At 38.9% G+C, this 19,287-nt stretch overlaps 1 protein-coding gene across 2 annotated transcripts in view; it reads right to left on the bottom strand.

The window, feature by feature from the left end:
* Positions 1–17,672, bottom strand: part of tprg1 (tumor protein p63 regulated 1) — an 18,077-nt gene extending 405 nt beyond the window's left edge. Inside the window, exons 1-7 of one of the 2 annotated variants that reach the window (XM_088426286.1) lie at positions 17,517–17,672; positions 17,210–17,455; positions 16,288–16,379; positions 12,678–12,854; positions 3,609–3,762; positions 1,805–2,013; positions 1–240 (exon numbers count right to left, since the gene is read on the bottom strand). The exon at positions 1–240 is cut by the window's left edge and continues 405 nt beyond it. In XM_088426286.1, the coding sequence (XP_088282412.1) occupies positions 1,819–2,013; positions 3,609–3,762; positions 12,678–12,854; positions 16,288–16,379; positions 17,210–17,455; positions 17,517–17,531 (879 nt within the window). In that variant the 5' untranslated portion in view covers positions 17,532–17,672 and the 3' untranslated portion in view covers positions 1–240; positions 1,805–1,818. Of the gene's footprint in view, positions 2,014–3,608; positions 3,763–12,677; positions 12,855–16,287; positions 16,380–17,209; positions 17,456–17,516 lie in introns of both variants that reach the window. The other variant, XM_088426285.1, reaches the window with a different exon arrangement.
* Positions 17,673–19,287: the final 1,615 nt, after the last annotated feature.

Genomic DNA, 19,287 nt, shown 5'->3' with positions numbered 1-19,287 from the left:
GAATGTCTTAAAAATACGTAAAAATACGTCTTTGGGATTATAGGAGTTAACTAAACTCAGGATTATAAATCACACAAATACAGGGAACAGTAAGTCAGTAACGCCTTGAGAAAAAACAACAAAAAACAAGTTACAAATAAAAATACACACCAGTTGTATGTAGGCGATCAAAGCGGCTTAATGTCGAATCGAATTGGGACATCAGCTGCCGCCAAAATCGGGAGGCAAATGCAGCATCACCTAGTAAACATAAACAAGCTCTCTGTAAAAATGACAACACAATTGCATGTTTATGATCACACGGTTAAAAAAAAACAAAACAAACACACACCATAAATTAGTCAGCTAGTAAATAAAGACAATAGAGACACTAAACAATTGCATGTTTGGTATTTGCAGTAAATGCGAGAGCAGCTGCCGGGATTCTCGGCAGAAACAAACGCAGCATCGCCCAGTGAAAGCGCAGCAGTGTGAAAATACGTAAGCAAATGTATGTTTAGGCATCTAAAGGAAAAGTGACAAAGGCATTCCCTTCTGCGCTTGCACGTGGCTCTCGGAGGAGACCGAACAACTTTTTACGCGAGAAGCCGAGGGAAAACGAGAGAGGGGACAGATTAGCAACGTAAAAGAAGAAAGTGTGACACTGGCAGCGGTGGAAAATCTCTCAGGGTTAGGGTGTCAAACTCAAGGCCCGGGGGCTAGATCCGGCCCGCCGCATCATTTTATCTTTTGTAGTTTTTGCCGGCCGCTGATTTCAAAACTAGGTAGTTTCTGACAAACATATTTAAAATTGATTTGACTAAAGTCATAACAGCCCTCTGACTGAAACTGAAACTACAGCGTGGCCCACCACAAAAACGAGTTTGACACCCGCGTCTTAGGGACTCTACACACCAAGTCGAGGTCAGGGGTCGGAACTCATCGAGCGCCGTCAGCTGCGTGCGGCGAAACAGCGTCGGAACGTCTGAGTTTGTCACCGAAACGTCTTTCGGGGCTGTGGGAACAATCTTAACTCTTACTGGCTGCTTAGTTAGCGAACGAGCGCAAAAGACTAGACGGGAATCGGAAGTGACGAAAAACAAATTCGGTGTTGGGCGTAATGGCTACCTGGACAGAAGAGCAAGAGGAACTCCACCGAGAGCCAAAATGAAAGCAGTCTGTTTATTTGCGTATAAATAAAGCTACGGTCAGGTATCCCACAATGCATTGAGTGAAATTTATAATGACTTTTGCCACTAGTGACACAAAGAAGTATTGCATGAAGGTACGTAGTAGTTGGCGTCGCTGCAATCTGTTCATCGTGCTTTTTCTGAGCCGATCTGCATAAGTAATAGGTCAACGCTTCAGGGGGGCTCCGATGGCCCATCGCCGGGTCGGTATGTAGAGGGCATTAGCAAAAGTGGACGTCAAACGAAAGAAAGCAAAACAAGAATTTAAGGTGTGGCCGGGTTAGCCTTTTTGCAATTGTTTTTGAAATACAAACCAGAGAAATTAGTAGCTGTTAGTATAGTATGCGAAGCTAAATGGCACATAGCGCATATGGTAACGAACCTCTTGAAACTACAAGGGCAACTGACTCCTCCCCTTCCTCTCAAGTATTTTGTCTTCCAGCAATTATTCATAATCCAACATTCACATTATCCGCTTGATTTAGTTTTCTGACGGGGGCTATTTCCATTATTTGCTGGGGATCTCAAAATTTCGGTCAAAGCAATAAATAATTTGTTTTGCTGCCATCTTGTGGCGTCCTGATGCAAAAGAACTACGTTTAAGTTTAAAATAGGGAGGAAATGGACGAAAGTACCATGAAAGCTCGGTTTAAAAGCCGAGATTTCCCCGGGCCATGCAGTAGCCCAGTTTGTTGGTGTTGCCCAGGAAGGACATGAAGCCAAAGTAGGCCTTGATGAAGATGCTCTGGTTCAGCAGCAGAACACCGTTGGCCTTCCCGGGCACCGGCTTGGCCTTGTGGGCCTTTTGCGCCGCCTCTTTTAGCTGCTCGCGGAAGTTCTCGATCTGCGGAGAAAACGAGCACAGAGACAGATGTGACCGTAGCGATAACTGTGACCACTGGGGGGCAGTGTTGCCCTGGACACAACACATATATTACATACTTGTAATTCTAAATATAGAATGGAAGTCAATCTTTCATATGATACCACCCAAGTTTACATAGAAATAGCACACAATATTCTGTCGACTTTGAAAGATGAGTGAAAATGCTAAACATACAAAACAAAATTTTAGAGGTTTTCTGATAACGCTTAGCACAGAAAAGGTGTTAAAAGTAATCGTGGTTTTGTGAAAAGAGATGCTAGTGGCATGTAGCTGGCTAACCTGTACAATATTACCTAGCTAACTAAAGTGCCAAGCATAATGTTAGCATTTTTCGCTGATGAGCTCACAAGTTAAGTTTGGCGCTTTAGAAAGAAATCAAAATAAATACTTGCAGCCTTTGTGACAATGAAAAGCTGCTTGCTGATGTTGCCATCCAGGAAAAAAAATGTCTTTTGCCACCTGGAAAGGTCTTTTATTTAAAAAAAAAACCACACCGTTTTCCACATCTTCCTTTTACTGAGCTGAAATGTTGAAACATGGTTGAAGTGCCACGGCAGTGATTGCTCAATTCTCTTCTCCACCTCAAGCGAAATAGCGCAGATAAAACCCCTCGCTTAACTTTCCATTTCTTGTCAAATCCCTTGACTTCACAGCAAATCATCTTCAAAACGAAGAGTGGGGCATACTAATACAGTAGACATTCCGAATTTGACTAAGGTATTATTATTTGCGTTCAAATGCTGCTTATTGGTTAAATGACTCATGGAGCATTCCAGAGAATTTCGGTTTTATCGGCGATGAATCAGTCACCCGCTAAAGAACATTTCATCACGCTGTTATTTTCTTTTTTTTTTATGTCCCAATAAAATAGTTGAGTGCCCGGTAAACACCTCTCTAAACTGAAGCATAAAAAGGGGACCACACAGAGAAATATGAAACATTGGTTCATGTGACAGAATTTTTTTTTTTTCCCATCATGGGAGAACATGAAAATAAAACTGTCTGCATTCCAATACTTGTACAGGCTGCGTTTTATGTCAATGTAAAAATTACAAGTTGTCCTAAAACTGCGTGAAAAGACGTCAACTGGAACCCAAGAGCATCATCGACGTCAATTGACGCCAACTAAATGATAAACTTTTTTTTTTTACGGGAGTGGACAGGTAAATTGTATCTTTGAGTAATTAACTACCAAAGTAATCAAGTATTTAGTTATTGAAGTACTAGTTATTGAAGTAAGAATAACTTTAGGTATTAAAGTACTGAATAATTGCCAATTTCAGACATTCCTTGATTTACACTTGGGATGAAAAAATAAATAAAAACATATATAAAACAAATAGTAGTTGGATGTCCGGGCTTAAAAAAAAACAAAACGTAAAAATACGTCTTTGGGATTGAATGAGTTATTATTTTAAAAAAAAGTATAAAGTATAAAACAAGGGATGGAACCAAAAACTAAAATGAATCCACTGATGGGATTTTTTTTTTTTTTGCTATTTTCAAGGCATTTATCAAGACGAAATTCCAAGGTTACGCGATACTTGACTTACGTGGCAAATGGAGGCGAATGCTTCGCTGATCTTCCTGACGGGATGTTCGGTGAAGGTGATGTACGGCAAGTCGGTGGCGAAGGGGTTCCACAGGGACATGAAGGACGGCTCCCTCAGGCGGTCCCAGAAGACCCGAATGCCTTCGCCTTCTCGGCTAATCACACAAGAGCAAATGAGTATGAATATCAGATCATTTATTTTTTTTTAATATTATTTCGAATATTTTGTGTTTTTTTTTGTCTGTTTTACATAATGTAATCAGTATAATTTTCTTGAATTTTTTTTTTTGCTTTTTAAAATTATTTTCCCTCTAATATTGTGTAGTATTTTTCATTAAATGTGTATTGGTTTATTGGTTTATGTATACATATATACATATATATATATATATATATATATATATATATATATATATACACATATATATATATACACACATATGTATATATATATATATATATATATATATATATATATATATATTTGTGTGTGAATATTTTTAATATTGCTGTGGCCCCTTGTTAAAACTGGCACTGAGAACTTTAACGCAGCGTTGTATTTTCATTTTTTTTCAGGCATAAAAGTGCTTTGATTTATTTTTTGGGGCGCCTGTTTCAGAGAAGAGGTGTGCTAACCTTTGTCCCGATTTTGAAGCGCCCGTGTGTGGTTTATAGTAAAAAGGCACTGCAGACGTTCATCCTTAACATCAAAAAAAGCAAATCCTCTTCATGATTTAGTCCAAATATATACAATATATACTGTAGCAGCCCTCTGATGTAAAGTCGTTTTTTTTTTGTTTTTTTTCCTCAGGATCTTCCTGTAGGGGACAAGAAGATCTGTGGGTACTCAATGGCAACAGCGCCCCCCGGGGCACGCTCATTACGCGAGCGTGATCTCAAGACTTGGAGCTAATCAACAGCGCGTTCGTCATATTCTGTCTTCTGTCTGCGAGCTCATTTTTAAGGGGAAAATACCAAAGGTTTTAATGAAAAAGCCCTGGGGCTAAATCTTTTCTAGGCCAGATGAAGCCTTCCGTGACTGAAAGCAAGTCTTTGAAAGGTTCCTCAGAACTCGGCGTGGTGTTTGTCCATCAAATGTATTCTAGGCCTGACGATGAAAGAGCGTAACATCGGAGGAATATGCTACCTTTGTTAGGGGTTCACAGGAAGTTCAAAAATTAAGAGCCACACTACAATATTTACGACGGCTTGACAATTGCGTTGAAAAAAAAAAAAAGTGTCTTCAAAGATGACTAAAAGCCTGGAGCTAGCTAACATTGTTGACTGGAAGTTTTGCAACACTCATATAAATACCATTTGATTAATCGGTTAGATCAGCTTTGGCGCACCCGCTCTGCTCCTTAAAAAGAGAACAAAACTTCATCACAAAAGCTTTACGGCCAAAAAGGCATTGTGTTAGTCACGCAAACCTGCAAATGAAAGGAAATGGTTCTGAATATCCTTTATCTTGAAATCCATCCCCTAAACCTAGCACTTAACCCTTAAAGTTATGAACGCCCAATCCCTCAATTTTACACTCATACTCAAGCTTTAAACCTCACTTACTAAATTTAAATAGATCCCAAACGTATTTAGCCATTTATGGTGGTAAAAAATATTCTGATAATATTTTGTCTATCACAAAATTCATAACTACTTTTCATGTACAATACCTTTAAAAACATTTTGGACACTTGCTGTTGACATAAATAAGGCAAATTTTTGGGATCGGATATCTAAGCCTCTAGAAAGACACGGAAAAATTCATCTTTGAGATGGTATAAATTAAACTTAAGTGTAACAACAGACCCTTGACCTTAACTTTAACCCCCACTTAACCGCTGAACCTTAAATAAACCTCAACTCTAAATTCTAACTTTATAAATTAACCTTAAAGTTAAAAGCTAAGCCCTAATTCTAGCACCTAAGCCAAAGCCCAAAATTTACAGTAATCCTAAAACCGGAGCTATGACCTCCATGCTATAACTATAACTCCTGACCTTGGCCCTAAACCCGATATTTAAACCATCACACAAACCCTCAAGACTCGCTTTGACTCCAAAATCTAGTCCGAATTTAAGATCAGGAGACTAGAAAACAGATTTTGCCCTAAATCTAGCACCTAACCCAAAGCCCAAGATTCACAGTAATCCTAAAACCGGAGCTATGACCTCCACCCTATCACTATAACTCCTGACCTTGGCCTTAAACCCGATATCTAAACCATCACATAAACCCTAAAGACTCGCTATAACTTTAAAATATAGTCCGAATTTAAGAACAGGAGTCTAGAATACAGATTTTGCCCTAAATCTAGCACCTCACCCAAACTTTACAGTAATCCTAAACCCGGAATTATGACCTCCACCCTTATCATAGACCAAAGATATTCTTTAACTCCTGTCCTTGACCCTAAACCGAATATCTAAACCATCACATGAACCCTAAAGACTAGCTTTAACTCCCAAATCTAGCCTGGAACTTAAGAACAGGATTCTAAAATACAGATTCTACCCTGAACGTAGCCCGAACTCCGGAACAAGACTCTAGCTCCTAAATTGATCTCTTACAGCCAAATCCCCCTAAGGCCAACATTTTTAACTAAACTACCTAGCACCTAAACAGCAGAAGAAAAAAAACCGAGATGACAAATCACTTTCTTGGGGAGTACAAATTGACAGAATCATTTGCATAAAATAGTGACGAACAAACCGGGTTTCCCAAGAATCCAGATATGTTTTATGATCATGCTATGCGTTCATTTGACCTTGCACAAGATGAAATGAAAACACCCCCGAGGCTACACAATGGCGACGTAAACCCGCTAGCGCATGGGCGACTGTGGGCGAGGGCGGGGCCACGTCATCGCACAAACTATTCAGATGTGTTTACAGAAGAGCTTTTAGCAATAACAATACCGCGCAGGAACGTTTTGTGCACGGAGGAGGAAAGTAAAAGGTGGCACAAAGGTAAAGCCCGGCCCCGAAAGACTGATTATATTTCCTCGAGGCGAGTGAGGACGGGGGGTTAGATGGGTACACATTGGCCTTTGTGAGAGCACTCACTGAGCTATGGCCCTGGTGTAAATGGGGATGTATATATTTGGAAAAAAAAAAAAGAGCTTTGTGAATTCCACAGGTAAGCTATCAACGGGGAGCCAGACCAGCCCAAACAGGCAGAGAGCAGGGCGGGGCTTTCACAGCCAGAGGCCTTGGACGTCTTCACCGGCTTTATATGTGGGAGGGTGCTGGGGTTTTGGACCTTCAATGCGATTTAAGAGACAGCCTTGGCCCTCTGGCGTTCGGAGCGAAGTGCAAATTAGAAATCATTGGAGGGTAGGAAGAAAATATGAATTGGTCAAATGAGGATGTACGAGGAGGCTGGCATCTCAGGACTGAGGCTCAAACAAGGTCGCAAGGCCTTTTTGCATTAAAAAAGGAGTTCAAACTTTGGAACTACCGTTTTTTCCGTACTATAAGGCGCACCTAAAAGCCTTCATTTTTTGAAAAAGCTGAAGGTGCGCCTTATAATCGGGTGCGCCTTATATGTGGATCAATATTGAGATTGGGATTGGTAGAATGAAGTGATAAAGTAAGCTTAACCTGTTTCTTTTGTGTGTTTACAGTTGAACAAGGTTGCTCATATTGACATTGACTTATTATGCTATTTAGCGTTTAGAGTTATTGAGTTATTATTGTTATTACTTTGAGTATTACTATATTGTGATTGAAAAAATTTAAAATATGTCATTAATTGAGGGTGCGTCTTATAATCCGGTGCGCCTTATAAATGGAAAAAGTTTGAAAATATGTCATTAATTGAGGGTGTGCTTTATAATCCGGTGCGCCTTATATATGGAAAAAGTTTGAAAATATGTCATTAATTGAGGGTGCGTCTTATAATCCGGTGCGCTTTATATATGGAAAGAGTTTGAAAATATGTCATTGATTGAGGGTGCGCCTTATAATCCGGTGCGCCTTATATATGGAAAAAGTTTGAAAATATGTCATTAATTGAGGGTGCGTTTTATAATCCGGTGCGCCTTATATATGGAAAAAGTTTGAAAATATGTCATTAATTGAGGGTGCATTCTATAATCCGGTGCGCCTTATATATGGAAAAAGTTTGGAAATATGACATTAATTGAGGGTGCGCCTTATATATGGAAAAAGTTTGAAAATGTGTCATTAATTGAGGGTGCGCCTTATAATCCGGTGCGCCTTATAGCGCGGAAAATACGGTACTATCTTTAGGCATAAAATACAGTATCGGACGAACGTTTGGACACGCCTTCTCATTCAATGCGTTTTCTTTTTCATGATAATCCACATTGTAATTCTCACTCAAAACTATGAATGAACACACATGGAGTGGTGTACTCAGAAAAAAAATGTTATATATTCAAGTTTGCTCTGATTACTGCTATGCACACTCTGAACATTCTCTCAATGAGCTTGAAGAGGTAAATCTGAAATGTTTTTCACTGGTGTGTCCCTAACCTCACCAAAAAAAAAAAAAAAAAAAAAAACCTACGCAGGCTGGCCTCATTGCCCGTTTTGTTTCTGGCCCGCCGCCGCTCAGTTGGACGTATGCACCTATGCGCGTCTGACAAAGCTTCAGGCAGTGTTGAGCAATCAGCGCACGTTTGTTTGTTCGCCTCGAGACAATGTGGGACACTTGCCATGACAGCTGGAGCTGCACTCTATTTATCTTGCGTGTTGACTTACGCGTCCGAAGCGCTTGAAAGCCCCACAGGAGGAATTTTTTTTTTTTTTTTTTTCCCCATCACTTACCCCCAAGCTCAAAATACAGTGTTTCGCTAGGTGTATGTGCACAGTGTGGATTAAGTGGAGTGCTAAAGGGGAGGTCAGTCAAGGGTGGATTTCCTTACTTTCCTCACCTTCAGGTGGAGGATGAAGGATGACACCATGAAGTCATGGAATCTCAAGTCAAACGAACCAAGGTGGGGGGGTGGGGGGGGTTCATCCCCCAAAGCCTATTGGTAGGGATGTCTCTCATGAGTAGACCCACAAAACATCTCAAGAAGATAGGCCCGAAAAGACAATGGCAGTCTGGCATTTTGGTTCCAGAAGGCATTTTAGGTTAAATGGGCATTCTGAAGAGTTCCTTTAAAGATTTGATCCAATTTTATGCAACGTAAACATCAATGAAAAAAAATTGAGAACCAATGGTGTTGAATCTACACCATTCATCTACACTATATGAATACAGTTCATTTTTTTAAGTTCCTACCATGGATTTTTAAACATCATACATATGTAATTGTCTTTCATAAGAAGGCTCTCGGGCCATACCGCTGCGCAAGATCTCACTAAACCACAAGTCAGTGTCACGCTCATGGTCCTCGAGAGTTCTTCGTGTTTTCCAGGTTTCTCTACCCAGAAGAACTGAATCAAAATTAGCAAATCGCAAGCTCTGCAGGAGCTTGAAAATGATTCTAATCATTTGAACCAGGTGCGTTTGGGGGAGGGAAGCGTCGAAAACATGCAGGATACCGGCCCTCGAGGACTGGAGTTCAACACCTGTGCTCTAAATCATCCCGCCGCCTGGGTATTGGGTACAAGCTTTCAAAGACTGATACTTTTGAGAATGGTGACCCCCAGTGGTCAAAATAATACCTGCACCGCCCATGCATATTCTGGTATACTAAATAATACTTTAACTATAAAAAATAAAGATTTGCCCATGATAAATTGCTGTATCAATAAAAATTATGAACGTAATATGAAAGTTAAATTTAATGAATTTGTTATATTATTCATGCATTGATCAGTACACAAAAAGCCTCTCCCAGTTTGAAAAAGGTTGACCTCTGGTTTAGGGTGTACTGGTAAATACTCCGGTGTTGGGGTTCGGAATCCCGGATTAAGGTTTTGTTTTGGTACACTAGGAACATAAGATATTAATTGCCCTTGATTCATTTATGCATTCCTGAATATTCAGGAAGAAAAACCCTGTGCGCTTTGTGTTTTTAGGAACGTAAATGTTTAATGGTGCTTGCTTTCCGAGTCGAACTGTTGTTCTAATAAATCATCATATTTTATTCAATATTGCCTTGATCAAAATGAGGTCAAAGCACGTTTAGTGTCAGTAAGCAGGGATTAGAATTGTCACCTTGCTGTGTGAAATGCCTAAAAAAAAAAAATAGATAAGATGGAGAATTCTTTCATGCACGTGTACAGCACGAATCAGGTTCTTCATTGTTGCACTTATTGCTAAAACACTCAGATAAGATTAATGAATGTTTGCGGGGCAATACTGGCCTCTGCTGGCCAAAAGGAGGTACTGACAAAATGAATGGGATATTTTTTTTTAAGCCTCCATGTTTGACATTCGTTTTTTTAAGACACTCACCACTGACTTTCTCAATGTAAAATTGAATGAATCAGAAAAATGGGAGTTGAATTCGCTCTGGTGAGCCTTTAAAAAAAAAGAACTTTAAAGCTTGGTGAGCCTTTTAAAAAAAAAAAGCTTTTAGACAGTAGGAAAGAATGACGTGTGGGGTAATGGGTGAGTCTTAAAAACATCTTAGAGCAAACCTGCTAATGTGCGTATGAAAACAAAATAATGCCGTCTAAAAGTACACACACCCATCCTCAGCACTTTGCAACGGAACTGTACGAAATTTCAAACAGGGTGTAATAAAAAAAATGTCATGCTAAAAAATACATATATAACTGAAATGCGGAGGTAAAAATTGAAGAATTTAAATGGCGATTGAGTTATTTTATCCTTTTTTCCCCCAAAAATGAAAACTTGTGTTTTATGCACTGTATAAGGCACACCGTATTATAAAATACACTGTCAGTTTTTGAGAAAATTGAAGGCTTTTAAGTGTGCCTTATAGTACGGAAAATATTGAGTTTTTTATGAATAAATAAGAATAAATATGGTATTTCTTAACTGGTCTGACTTGAAAGGAAGAAAAAAATGCCTGACGTAAAGCTGGAATAGAATCACAGGTGTGGAACTCCAGTCCTGGAGGGCCGGTATCCTACATGTTTTCAAACCCGTTCCCTCAAAAACACCTGATTCAAACGATTGGGATCATTTTGAAGCTCCTGCGGAGCTTGCTAATGAGCCAATTATTTGAATCAGGTGTGTTGGGGAAAGAAAACCGGAAAACATGCAGGATGCCGGCCCTCCAGGACTGGAATTCGACACCTATGTCATAAATGATCATCCGTGACAGAGTGAAGCCGCAATAACAGAAGCGCGAGGGAAACCTGTACGAGAACAAACGCCGTTTTGATGGCTACGCCGTTTGTAATTTGACGGGCAAAACTCATCGAAATATTCCGGGCAAAACTTGCACGGATGAGGCCTCATTTTTTTTTTTCCCGCCGCATATCACTTTCCCGCCAACTAAGAGGCAGTGACAGAGTGACCCCGTCGCAAAACGAAGACACTTCCTGCGGGACGAAAGAAAAGACGAGCGAGAACGTCGCCCTGGCTTGGATCTGTCGCTCTCCCTCCATTGTCCCGCGCGTCTTCCGCCGACTCTTTTATGTATAATTTAAGGGAATGCGCGCCAGATAAAGCCCGGAATAAAGACGACGCTCTCTAAGCTCTTCACAGCGCATTACGTTTTATTCATCAAATTAGCCGGCGTCGCAGGGCTATCCCCCGAGCCGCCTTTAAAAAGGTTCACATCAAAAGGAGCGCCTCCATTTTAGCCGCTAATCAGCCAAGTGACAGCTCCAAGTGACAGCTCGGCACTTCCTGTCGTTCCAGAAAAAAAATTATAAAAATCTTTGCAACGCTCTTCCGACGCCTGAGCAGCGCCAACCCGATGATACTGTTTTTGTATTATACAAACTTTGAAACTGGCTTGTAAGACCAAAAGAAGGTTTATGAAGTATTAGGGTCACATTGAAAAAAGGAGGGAAAAAAAAATCCTATTTTAAAAGATGCATTTATTTAGAAAAAAAGTGTTTTTTTTAATTAAATTAAATCATTATAAATTGAAGAAATGTTGTAGTGTGAATGAGATTTTGGTTTTCAATATTTTCAGGTTAAGAATTCATACAAAAAACATAAGAAATAATAAAAACAACAAACAAGCCATTACGTTTTAAAGAAATGTGCTCTCTTCTATACTATGTTATATATGTGTAATATTTTTATATAATTAAGGAGGAATGTAGGAATGTATTTATTTATTTTTTAAAAAGTAGTATTTGAAAAAGGAGACGAAACCCAGGATTCTTACTAGGGACGCTATCCATCTTTACTTGGACTAATTCACGTAAAAAAAAAAAAAAATGCTCCGATACTAGGACACTGATACCACTTGAACATCTCAACCCTTGTGCAGTATTTTATCCAATCCAATCTTTACATCAAAAGGAAAACATTGAAAGACGACACTAGGGAGCTGAAATTTCACCCAGATGGTGACATCATGTCAAAGTTTAAAACTTAATCATCACACTTTCAGGAGCGTGCCACCCTTTGGCTGAAATACTGTGAGTAGTAATAGTACTTTGTATTGGCAAGTGTTTGAATTTAAATACATGTAATCTCTGTCTAGAAAGTTGGTATGCCTCCCATATTTCCTCACAAGTGTTTTTAAGATATTTTTTGAAAAATACGTTGTAATCTCACGAGATGTACACGGTATCTTATTGAAAACAGTTCAATTGATGAAAATTGATTTTTTTTAACTACAAAGGTAGTTTTTGTTTAGAAAGTTTATTTTCAGTCAAAATCTCAGGAAAATCTTGCAAACAAATTCAGGAAAAAAAAAACCTACATCCAACCACTCCTTGCTACTTTTGAGGTAAGATGCGCCAAAAAAAAAAAAAAAAAAGAAAAACTTGACGACAGAAGCAAAGGGGATTTTGTTTCTTTGTGTCAAGCAAAGCGGAGCATGAGCTGGATAATTACAAGGAATTTTAAGACCTCTGGAGACCGAGACTTTTCAACTATTTTAATTAGCTCCTTAAACCCAACAAAGGGTTTGCGCGCTCCCGCTAAGCTAAGCTAACAGTGAGCCAGATGAGCGGAGAGATGAACTCAAAGGAACCACGTGGTTTTGTGTACTTACTAAAGTACGGAGTTGGAAGGGAAGGTGAAGTTTCCGTAGCAGATGCGATCCACCATGTTGAGCGGGATCTTCTGGATCTGCTCGCACTGGAACATGACAAAGTCGTACTTGCAGATCAGCAGGAGCTGGTCCGTGATGAGGACCAGACGCTCCTTTTCGTTGTTCCAGTGATCCACCCTAGACAAACACAGTGTTTTTTTTCATGAGTGTTTTCGCCCCGTCTTTATGGTGTTTTGCGACAAAAACAACTGTCATGACCCTAGGGGCTTGGCTGTATTCGTGTTTCGTCTCCATCTGTGGGCGTTTTTAGGTAATTGCAATTTTTCATCCTGTTGCCGTCACATGATGCTGGTCTGCTAATGGTCAGCCTCACTCGTTTCAAGATGGCGCCATAGTAAAGCCGTATTTCGAGTGCATTTTACTGCTTAATTCAAAGTTGAAAAGGTTAGCCCTGGGTCCCAAGATTGCTAGTGATGTTAAAGAGAAAAGTAAGAAGATGATTTATAAGGAAACCAAGCTGGATATAATCAAGAAATATGAAGCTAGCCTAGCCTAGCCTAGCTTTACTAGGGAAAATGGGCATAACAAGCGCCACTCAAAGCTAAATAAATACTTTCTGTATTTTTTATTTATGATGTTTTCTGATTGTACACATGTATATTATATATAAGTAGCACTTACTATACGATTTTGGTACCAATTTTTAATATGTATGTACAATTTTGATGTTTTTACCTAGAGTTCTTTAGTAGTTCAGAAATTTTGTTCCAGGTCCCTATTTATGTAAAATTTTCCATTTTTATGTGTTTGTAAAATAGGCTGGTATTGAATGAGTTAAGGGTTAAATTGCTAAAGGTAAAAGCAAGCAGAAATTACAGCAATTACCGGCAAAAATCATTTACCGAATTGGAAAACTGCTTTGTTTTTCCTCGTGCAGGCTATTCCGTTAAAAACCGAGAGAGCACCGACAGGATGATTGATGTTGTTTTGTTTGAGGTCTTTTTTTTTTTTTTAACTTTAAAAACTCTCTAATTGGATCGCGTTCAAGGGGGGTGAAAGCTGGAAAAAAAAAAAAAAAAATCTACCGCTAGCATTTTAGTAGTGCACGAGTTGGCTTCAGGTTAATACAAAAAACATGTATCAGAAAGCTTCTCAATTATGTACTATAAAAGCTTGAAAATTTCACTAAAATGCCGGCGGCAAAAAGATCATAAAGAATGCATGCGAGTATTTCTAAGGCCTCCGTTACGATTTTTAACCCAGCCAATAAACAGAAGGAAATTAAGCAGCTCACCTTTCAAAATTAATAAGCACTTGCTCCGAACATTTTAATGCACATGAAAGTTTTTTTTGGAGAGGGGACAAAACCGTAATTTAGTCGGTCACACAAACAAGGGGATTGTTATGAGTACTACCGAGAGATGAGGATTAATCGATCTAATTAATCTTATTTTAATCTCACTCGAAAATGTCTAAGGTTGACGTACTTTAAATAACATTTAAAAAAAAAAAGATTCAGTCATTTATTTTCTTGAAAAGTAGCAATTATTTACCAGATGGATTTGAGACGAGCCCCAAGCGCCGGCTGCAACTTTTAGTTTGGAACCTCAGGAGGAATTTTGCTGTTTTCTTTTGTTAATTGTCAAATAATTACAAATTAACATTTTAATAAAACATCGCCCACTCAGACTCGCCCCAACCTTGATGTGTTCTCCAGTTTCGTTTGGCCGAAAGTTTTGCTATGGCTAGCAACATTATCGCCCCTATTACTGCAGTCACAGCTGGATGCTTTGCATTGATGTAGTAAGCTAAACTTGAGCTGTTTCTGTGGGAAAAACAAATTCCCACGCATATCAATCTATTGACAACTCTCACAAGCTCGTTCATTTTCACGTCTTCCTTCTGCTCTTGAACTTTGCCCCGACACGGACAACAGGAGCCTATCAGTTTTCGGCCAAACATAATCGCAGCCAATCGGTGTCCACTTCGAGATGTCCAACTAGCAAAAGCACAAGAAAACCGATTTAAAGTCCACACAAACAAAACACACCCTTCGCGGAACCTTTCAAATTCCACAGCACGAATGTCTCGCATTTCATAGGACGCGTTGAATACGCAAGAAAATTCCAGCTCCCAACCGGTTTGGGTGAAGTGAAAGTGACTTTCCGGAATCTCTGCTTGGCTTTTCGCTTCGAAACGTATCTGAAATTTTTCATGAGGCGTGACATGGGTCAACACGTGCTCTGCGAGAATCTAGTGAAAACAGTGGCAACCTGCTGACTAGAATGTAGGACAAAGTGAATGGGGAAAAACTAGATTATTTATAACGCACTTGCCAGGCCTTTCAAATGTTGTTTCCTCAAAGGTCAAACAAAAATATGCTAACAGCGCTAACGTCCCATAGCACACATTCGTTTGAAGCTGTTAGTTAAAGGCTGCACTCTTGGGAATTCAGCTTGGATGTTTTACTATGTTTTTTTCATCTCTAGTAAAAAATTACAATCGGAGGGTCAAATGGGTGTTTTGTGCATTTTTATGTTTTAATAACATCAAAAGAATAGCGCAGCTCAGGTACATCTTGTTTCTCTTGTTATACAGCCCTGTATGTATGTTATTGATTTATGTGTGCTTAAGCGGCAGCCGAGTGAAGGCTAAGCATTAGCGCATCATCTATGCTAAATTCAGTTAGCCCATTCATCGCATTTCGAATTGTTAGCATGAAGCTAGCTGACTTTCATTAGATGAAATGTGGTTGAATGTACGACGTTTACTTATGTATATTTTAAGGGTGTATGGACAAACAGCTTGAAGCAAGCACGCTTGACCTCTAATTTGGAGAGCTGCGCTAGTGAAACTGAGGAAATCGGGTGTATCGATACAACTTTTTTACTTCTGATACGATGCTGATAAACAATATCGATCACATAAAATATCAGCTTGAAAGATACATGTTTTTTTGTTTCTAATGAATTTTTGGAGAGGAATGAGCAAATGATACTATTTCAGCGAAAAACGATAGTCAGCAATAGTTGTTTTGACAAAATTCAATATTCAAAATAAAAACCCGCAAGCTCAATTGTATATGACTGCTAATACTGGAGGATTTTGACTATTATAATCCGATACTATTTTTTGGGGACACCTCTACTTCAGAAAGAGGCGAAAGGTAAAATTTTTAAAAGATAAATGGGTTTTACATTTTTGGATTGTCAGTGACAGAAGGAAGGTCTTGAACAAATCGATAAATGATAGTTCATCGTATGACATACTGTCTAATTTGAGTATACTGTAAATCCAATTTTATTCAGGCGGAAAAATACATTTCGATTGTCTCTCGGTTATTTTTTTCGCAAAATTATGACAACATTAGAATTTATAGATGGCGGGTGGATCAATGGTTTAAACCAAGCAAAAAAAATAACATTTTTGCCAATTCCACTCAGCTGAAAATGACGTAATCAAGCCAGATTTGAGATCATGTGATCGGGGCTTTGACATCCTCAGTTTTATTCGATTTCTTTAATATACAATGCGCTTCCTATTTCCTTTGCTGCATCCTGTTCTGTTAATTTCCAACTTGACGGCGCGTGTGCATGTGCAATGAACTCACTCTGCCATAAGCCAGATGCCCAGAATGCTGCCATCCACTTGGGGGTCCACCAGAATTTTAACCTCTTTGATGGCTTGGTGCAGCGTGCCAGGCTGCATGGGAAAACAAAAATACATACACAGGATGATTTGGGCAAAAAATATGCGTTTTGTGCTCAACCATAAGGGGTTCCCCATTTTGTTCGCTATTATTTATATATTTTTAGTTGGTGTAAACACCGAATTTCATTATACGCACTTTAAAGTTTCAACTTTACATTTTATTATCTTAATGTTATACTTCAATGTAGCAAAGAAATGTTTTTTTTTTTTTTCTCCACAAAATCTTAATTTCGTTTCAAAATAGGAGTTCTTATTGTGAGAACATTTAAACATGCTTTGATTTTGTGATTAGGATTCAGAATTTACAACAATTAAAGAATTGAAAAATGCTCATTTAACGGTTCGATACTTTGTCAATTCAGCAAAACCCAAATTCCCTCGCTATACCGGGGTACAGTTAATACATTTAAGACCAAAACTGTTTCTTTTGAATGTATGTTACTATTTTCTTGCAAATTAAAAAAAAAAAAAAAAATCACAATACTATTTATTAGAAAAAACAATACTACAAAGATTTTCATTTATGACCAAATGTGTTGCAGGGTTACCACAATATTTTAACTGATAGTTTTTGTCTTAATTTGGACCAGAATTCAATCAACTTTGCGGATTTTGGTTACTGCACCTCTTTTGGGAACGAACCCCCCGCGATAAACGAGTGAGCACCGTGAGATAAATCAAAGTCAAACGAGAAAAAACGTCACCTAAAATGACTTCATAATGTCATGGCCGTAGGATTTTTCCGTGTGACTTTTATATTAGGCACATACTTAAAAAAATAATCAAAACATGTTATATTTGATCTTTAAATGACAATCTACCCTAAGGACGAAGAACTTCTTGCATTTGAATTGATTTAGAGACAGCGGTGGCTCTCCGTCCGGCTCTCCGAACTGACAGCGACTCGCTGCGAAGTCTGTCGCCGGATTCAGGGGTTCGTCGCCGGGCGGCTTCTCGGCTTCGGGTGCCACCGCTTCTGGTGGTGGTCGCGGTGGCGGTATCGGTGGTGGTATCGGTACCGGTAGCTCTGGTACCGCCGGTGGCGCCTCCGCCTCCTCCATGGAAATCTTAGATCGATGAAAAGAGTTCAAACGGCGAAGAATAAACGTCGAACGCGTATGAACTCACCTCAGTTAACGACATGAAAGAAACACAAGTTAAGTTTCCTTCTTCAGTAACGAAACTTTAACTCGCAGAGAATTTTCGAGAAAAGAAACTTTTTTTTTTGACAGGTGCAAAGAGAACTTCCTTCTTCCGGGTGTGGCTTGTATCACGTGACCCAAACTTGCCCCTACCATCAGGTTATCCAGGCATCAAAACACTATTTATTGCCCTTGAATTATGCATAAATATGAATACATATTAAAATGAGAATCATGAGAGTAATATTTTTTTTCAGATGTGTCGAGGCAAGTGATTTATGAAGCCCAAGAAAGCAAGGAATCATCAAATATTTCATTAAAAAAAACGTTCCCATGTATTTTTCTTTTCTTTACTTTTTAATGACTTACAATCTTTTTACAGTCCTCTTTTACTCATTCAATCCCAAAGATATCGGTTTACGTTCATTGTTTGTATTTTTTCAAATATTTGTCAAAAGGAGGTTCTACAAATGACTGGTAATAAATTAATTAGATATTAAAGTTATTGATTACTTCAGGTCATTAGCTGCTAAATTAATTGTTAAATTGAATCCATTAAATACAATAAATTTAAGTAATACTAAAGTAATTCATTACTTTAGTTTGCTAAAGTAATAATCAATTACTTTTGCTCTAGGCAGTAATTACTATTCAGTTACTTCAGTACTTGATTGCATTAAGTAATGGACAACATTTTACCCCTAAGGTAGACAAAATTGTTCAGATTTTTTTCTTAACTACTTTAATGATGAATGAGATTCACACAAAAATGTTATTGACAGCAATTTTAAAAGTTTAAAACAACTGCAGAGAATTGACAGTGAGAGCACCACTCCACCACCTGGAGGCGTGGATGTGCATTACACTTTGCATGGCAAACGCAAACCTGAAATTAATAAAATATCAATCATTTTTTGAACGAGAAACACTTTTGATCAACTGATCCGTTAGATGCTGGAAAAAAAAAAAACAATAAATAACGGTAATAATAAATGGAAATTAGTCTGAAACATGAACACAAGAACGCCAATATTTTAAACATTTTAACCCCAATAAAAAGGTATAAAACATGATGCTGATTGTGATTTAAAGAGAAAATGTGGACAGCAATTTTAAAAGTTTATAACTCCCACTCAACTTTGACAAGGAGAGCACCAGTGCACCATCCGGTGGCGTGGATGTGCAATTACACTTCACATGGCGCAGGGTAACCCTCCCATGCGTTTGAAATATTACGAGTAAAAAAAAAAAAAAAGTCACCCGATTTTCGCCTGACCCATTAAAAGTGAAACCCCAAGCACTTTTTGTCTTCTTACTCTTTCCAAGTCAAATTTAATGGACATTTCACACATCTTTCTCACAAAAATATGTTCTTGCGTTGTCAGCTTTCAAGCCTTGACGTCCATTCACGACGCGGATGCTAAAAAGGGCGAGGGAAAAAAAAAAAGCCTGTGGGAGTCGCTAAGAAGCCGTCGCAAATATTTCTCTGACAGCCGCACGGGGTTCCCGAGTCCAACGAGGCGTTTTGAGATCCGGAACGATGGCGTTTGACTGAGAGTGTGGCCCGCCGTCACAAAACGTTAGCTTGCGCGCTGATTGACGTCTCAATGGCCGCCGCTATTTTTCCAGGATTTTGTGGGTGTAAAGATCTCATTGTGCGACAAATCGCCCGTCGGTTTCATTGTCCGGTGGCGTCTCCAAACGCCATTGAGCGATATTTTTAGGAAGACGCGCGTTGAAAATCCTTCATCGCCGTC

The sequence above is a fragment of the Hippichthys cyanospilos genome, chromosome 10, assembly GCF_059441005.1.
Source record: "Hippichthys cyanospilos isolate Australia breed blue-spotted pipefish chromosome 10, RoL_Hcya_1.0, whole genome shotgun sequence".
Classification (NCBI taxonomy): Eukaryota; Metazoa; Chordata; class Actinopteri; order Syngnathiformes; family Syngnathidae; genus Hippichthys; species Hippichthys cyanospilos.
The sequence above is the reverse complement of the archived record's forward strand: the minus strand, read 5'-3'. Positions and strand labels throughout refer to the sequence as shown.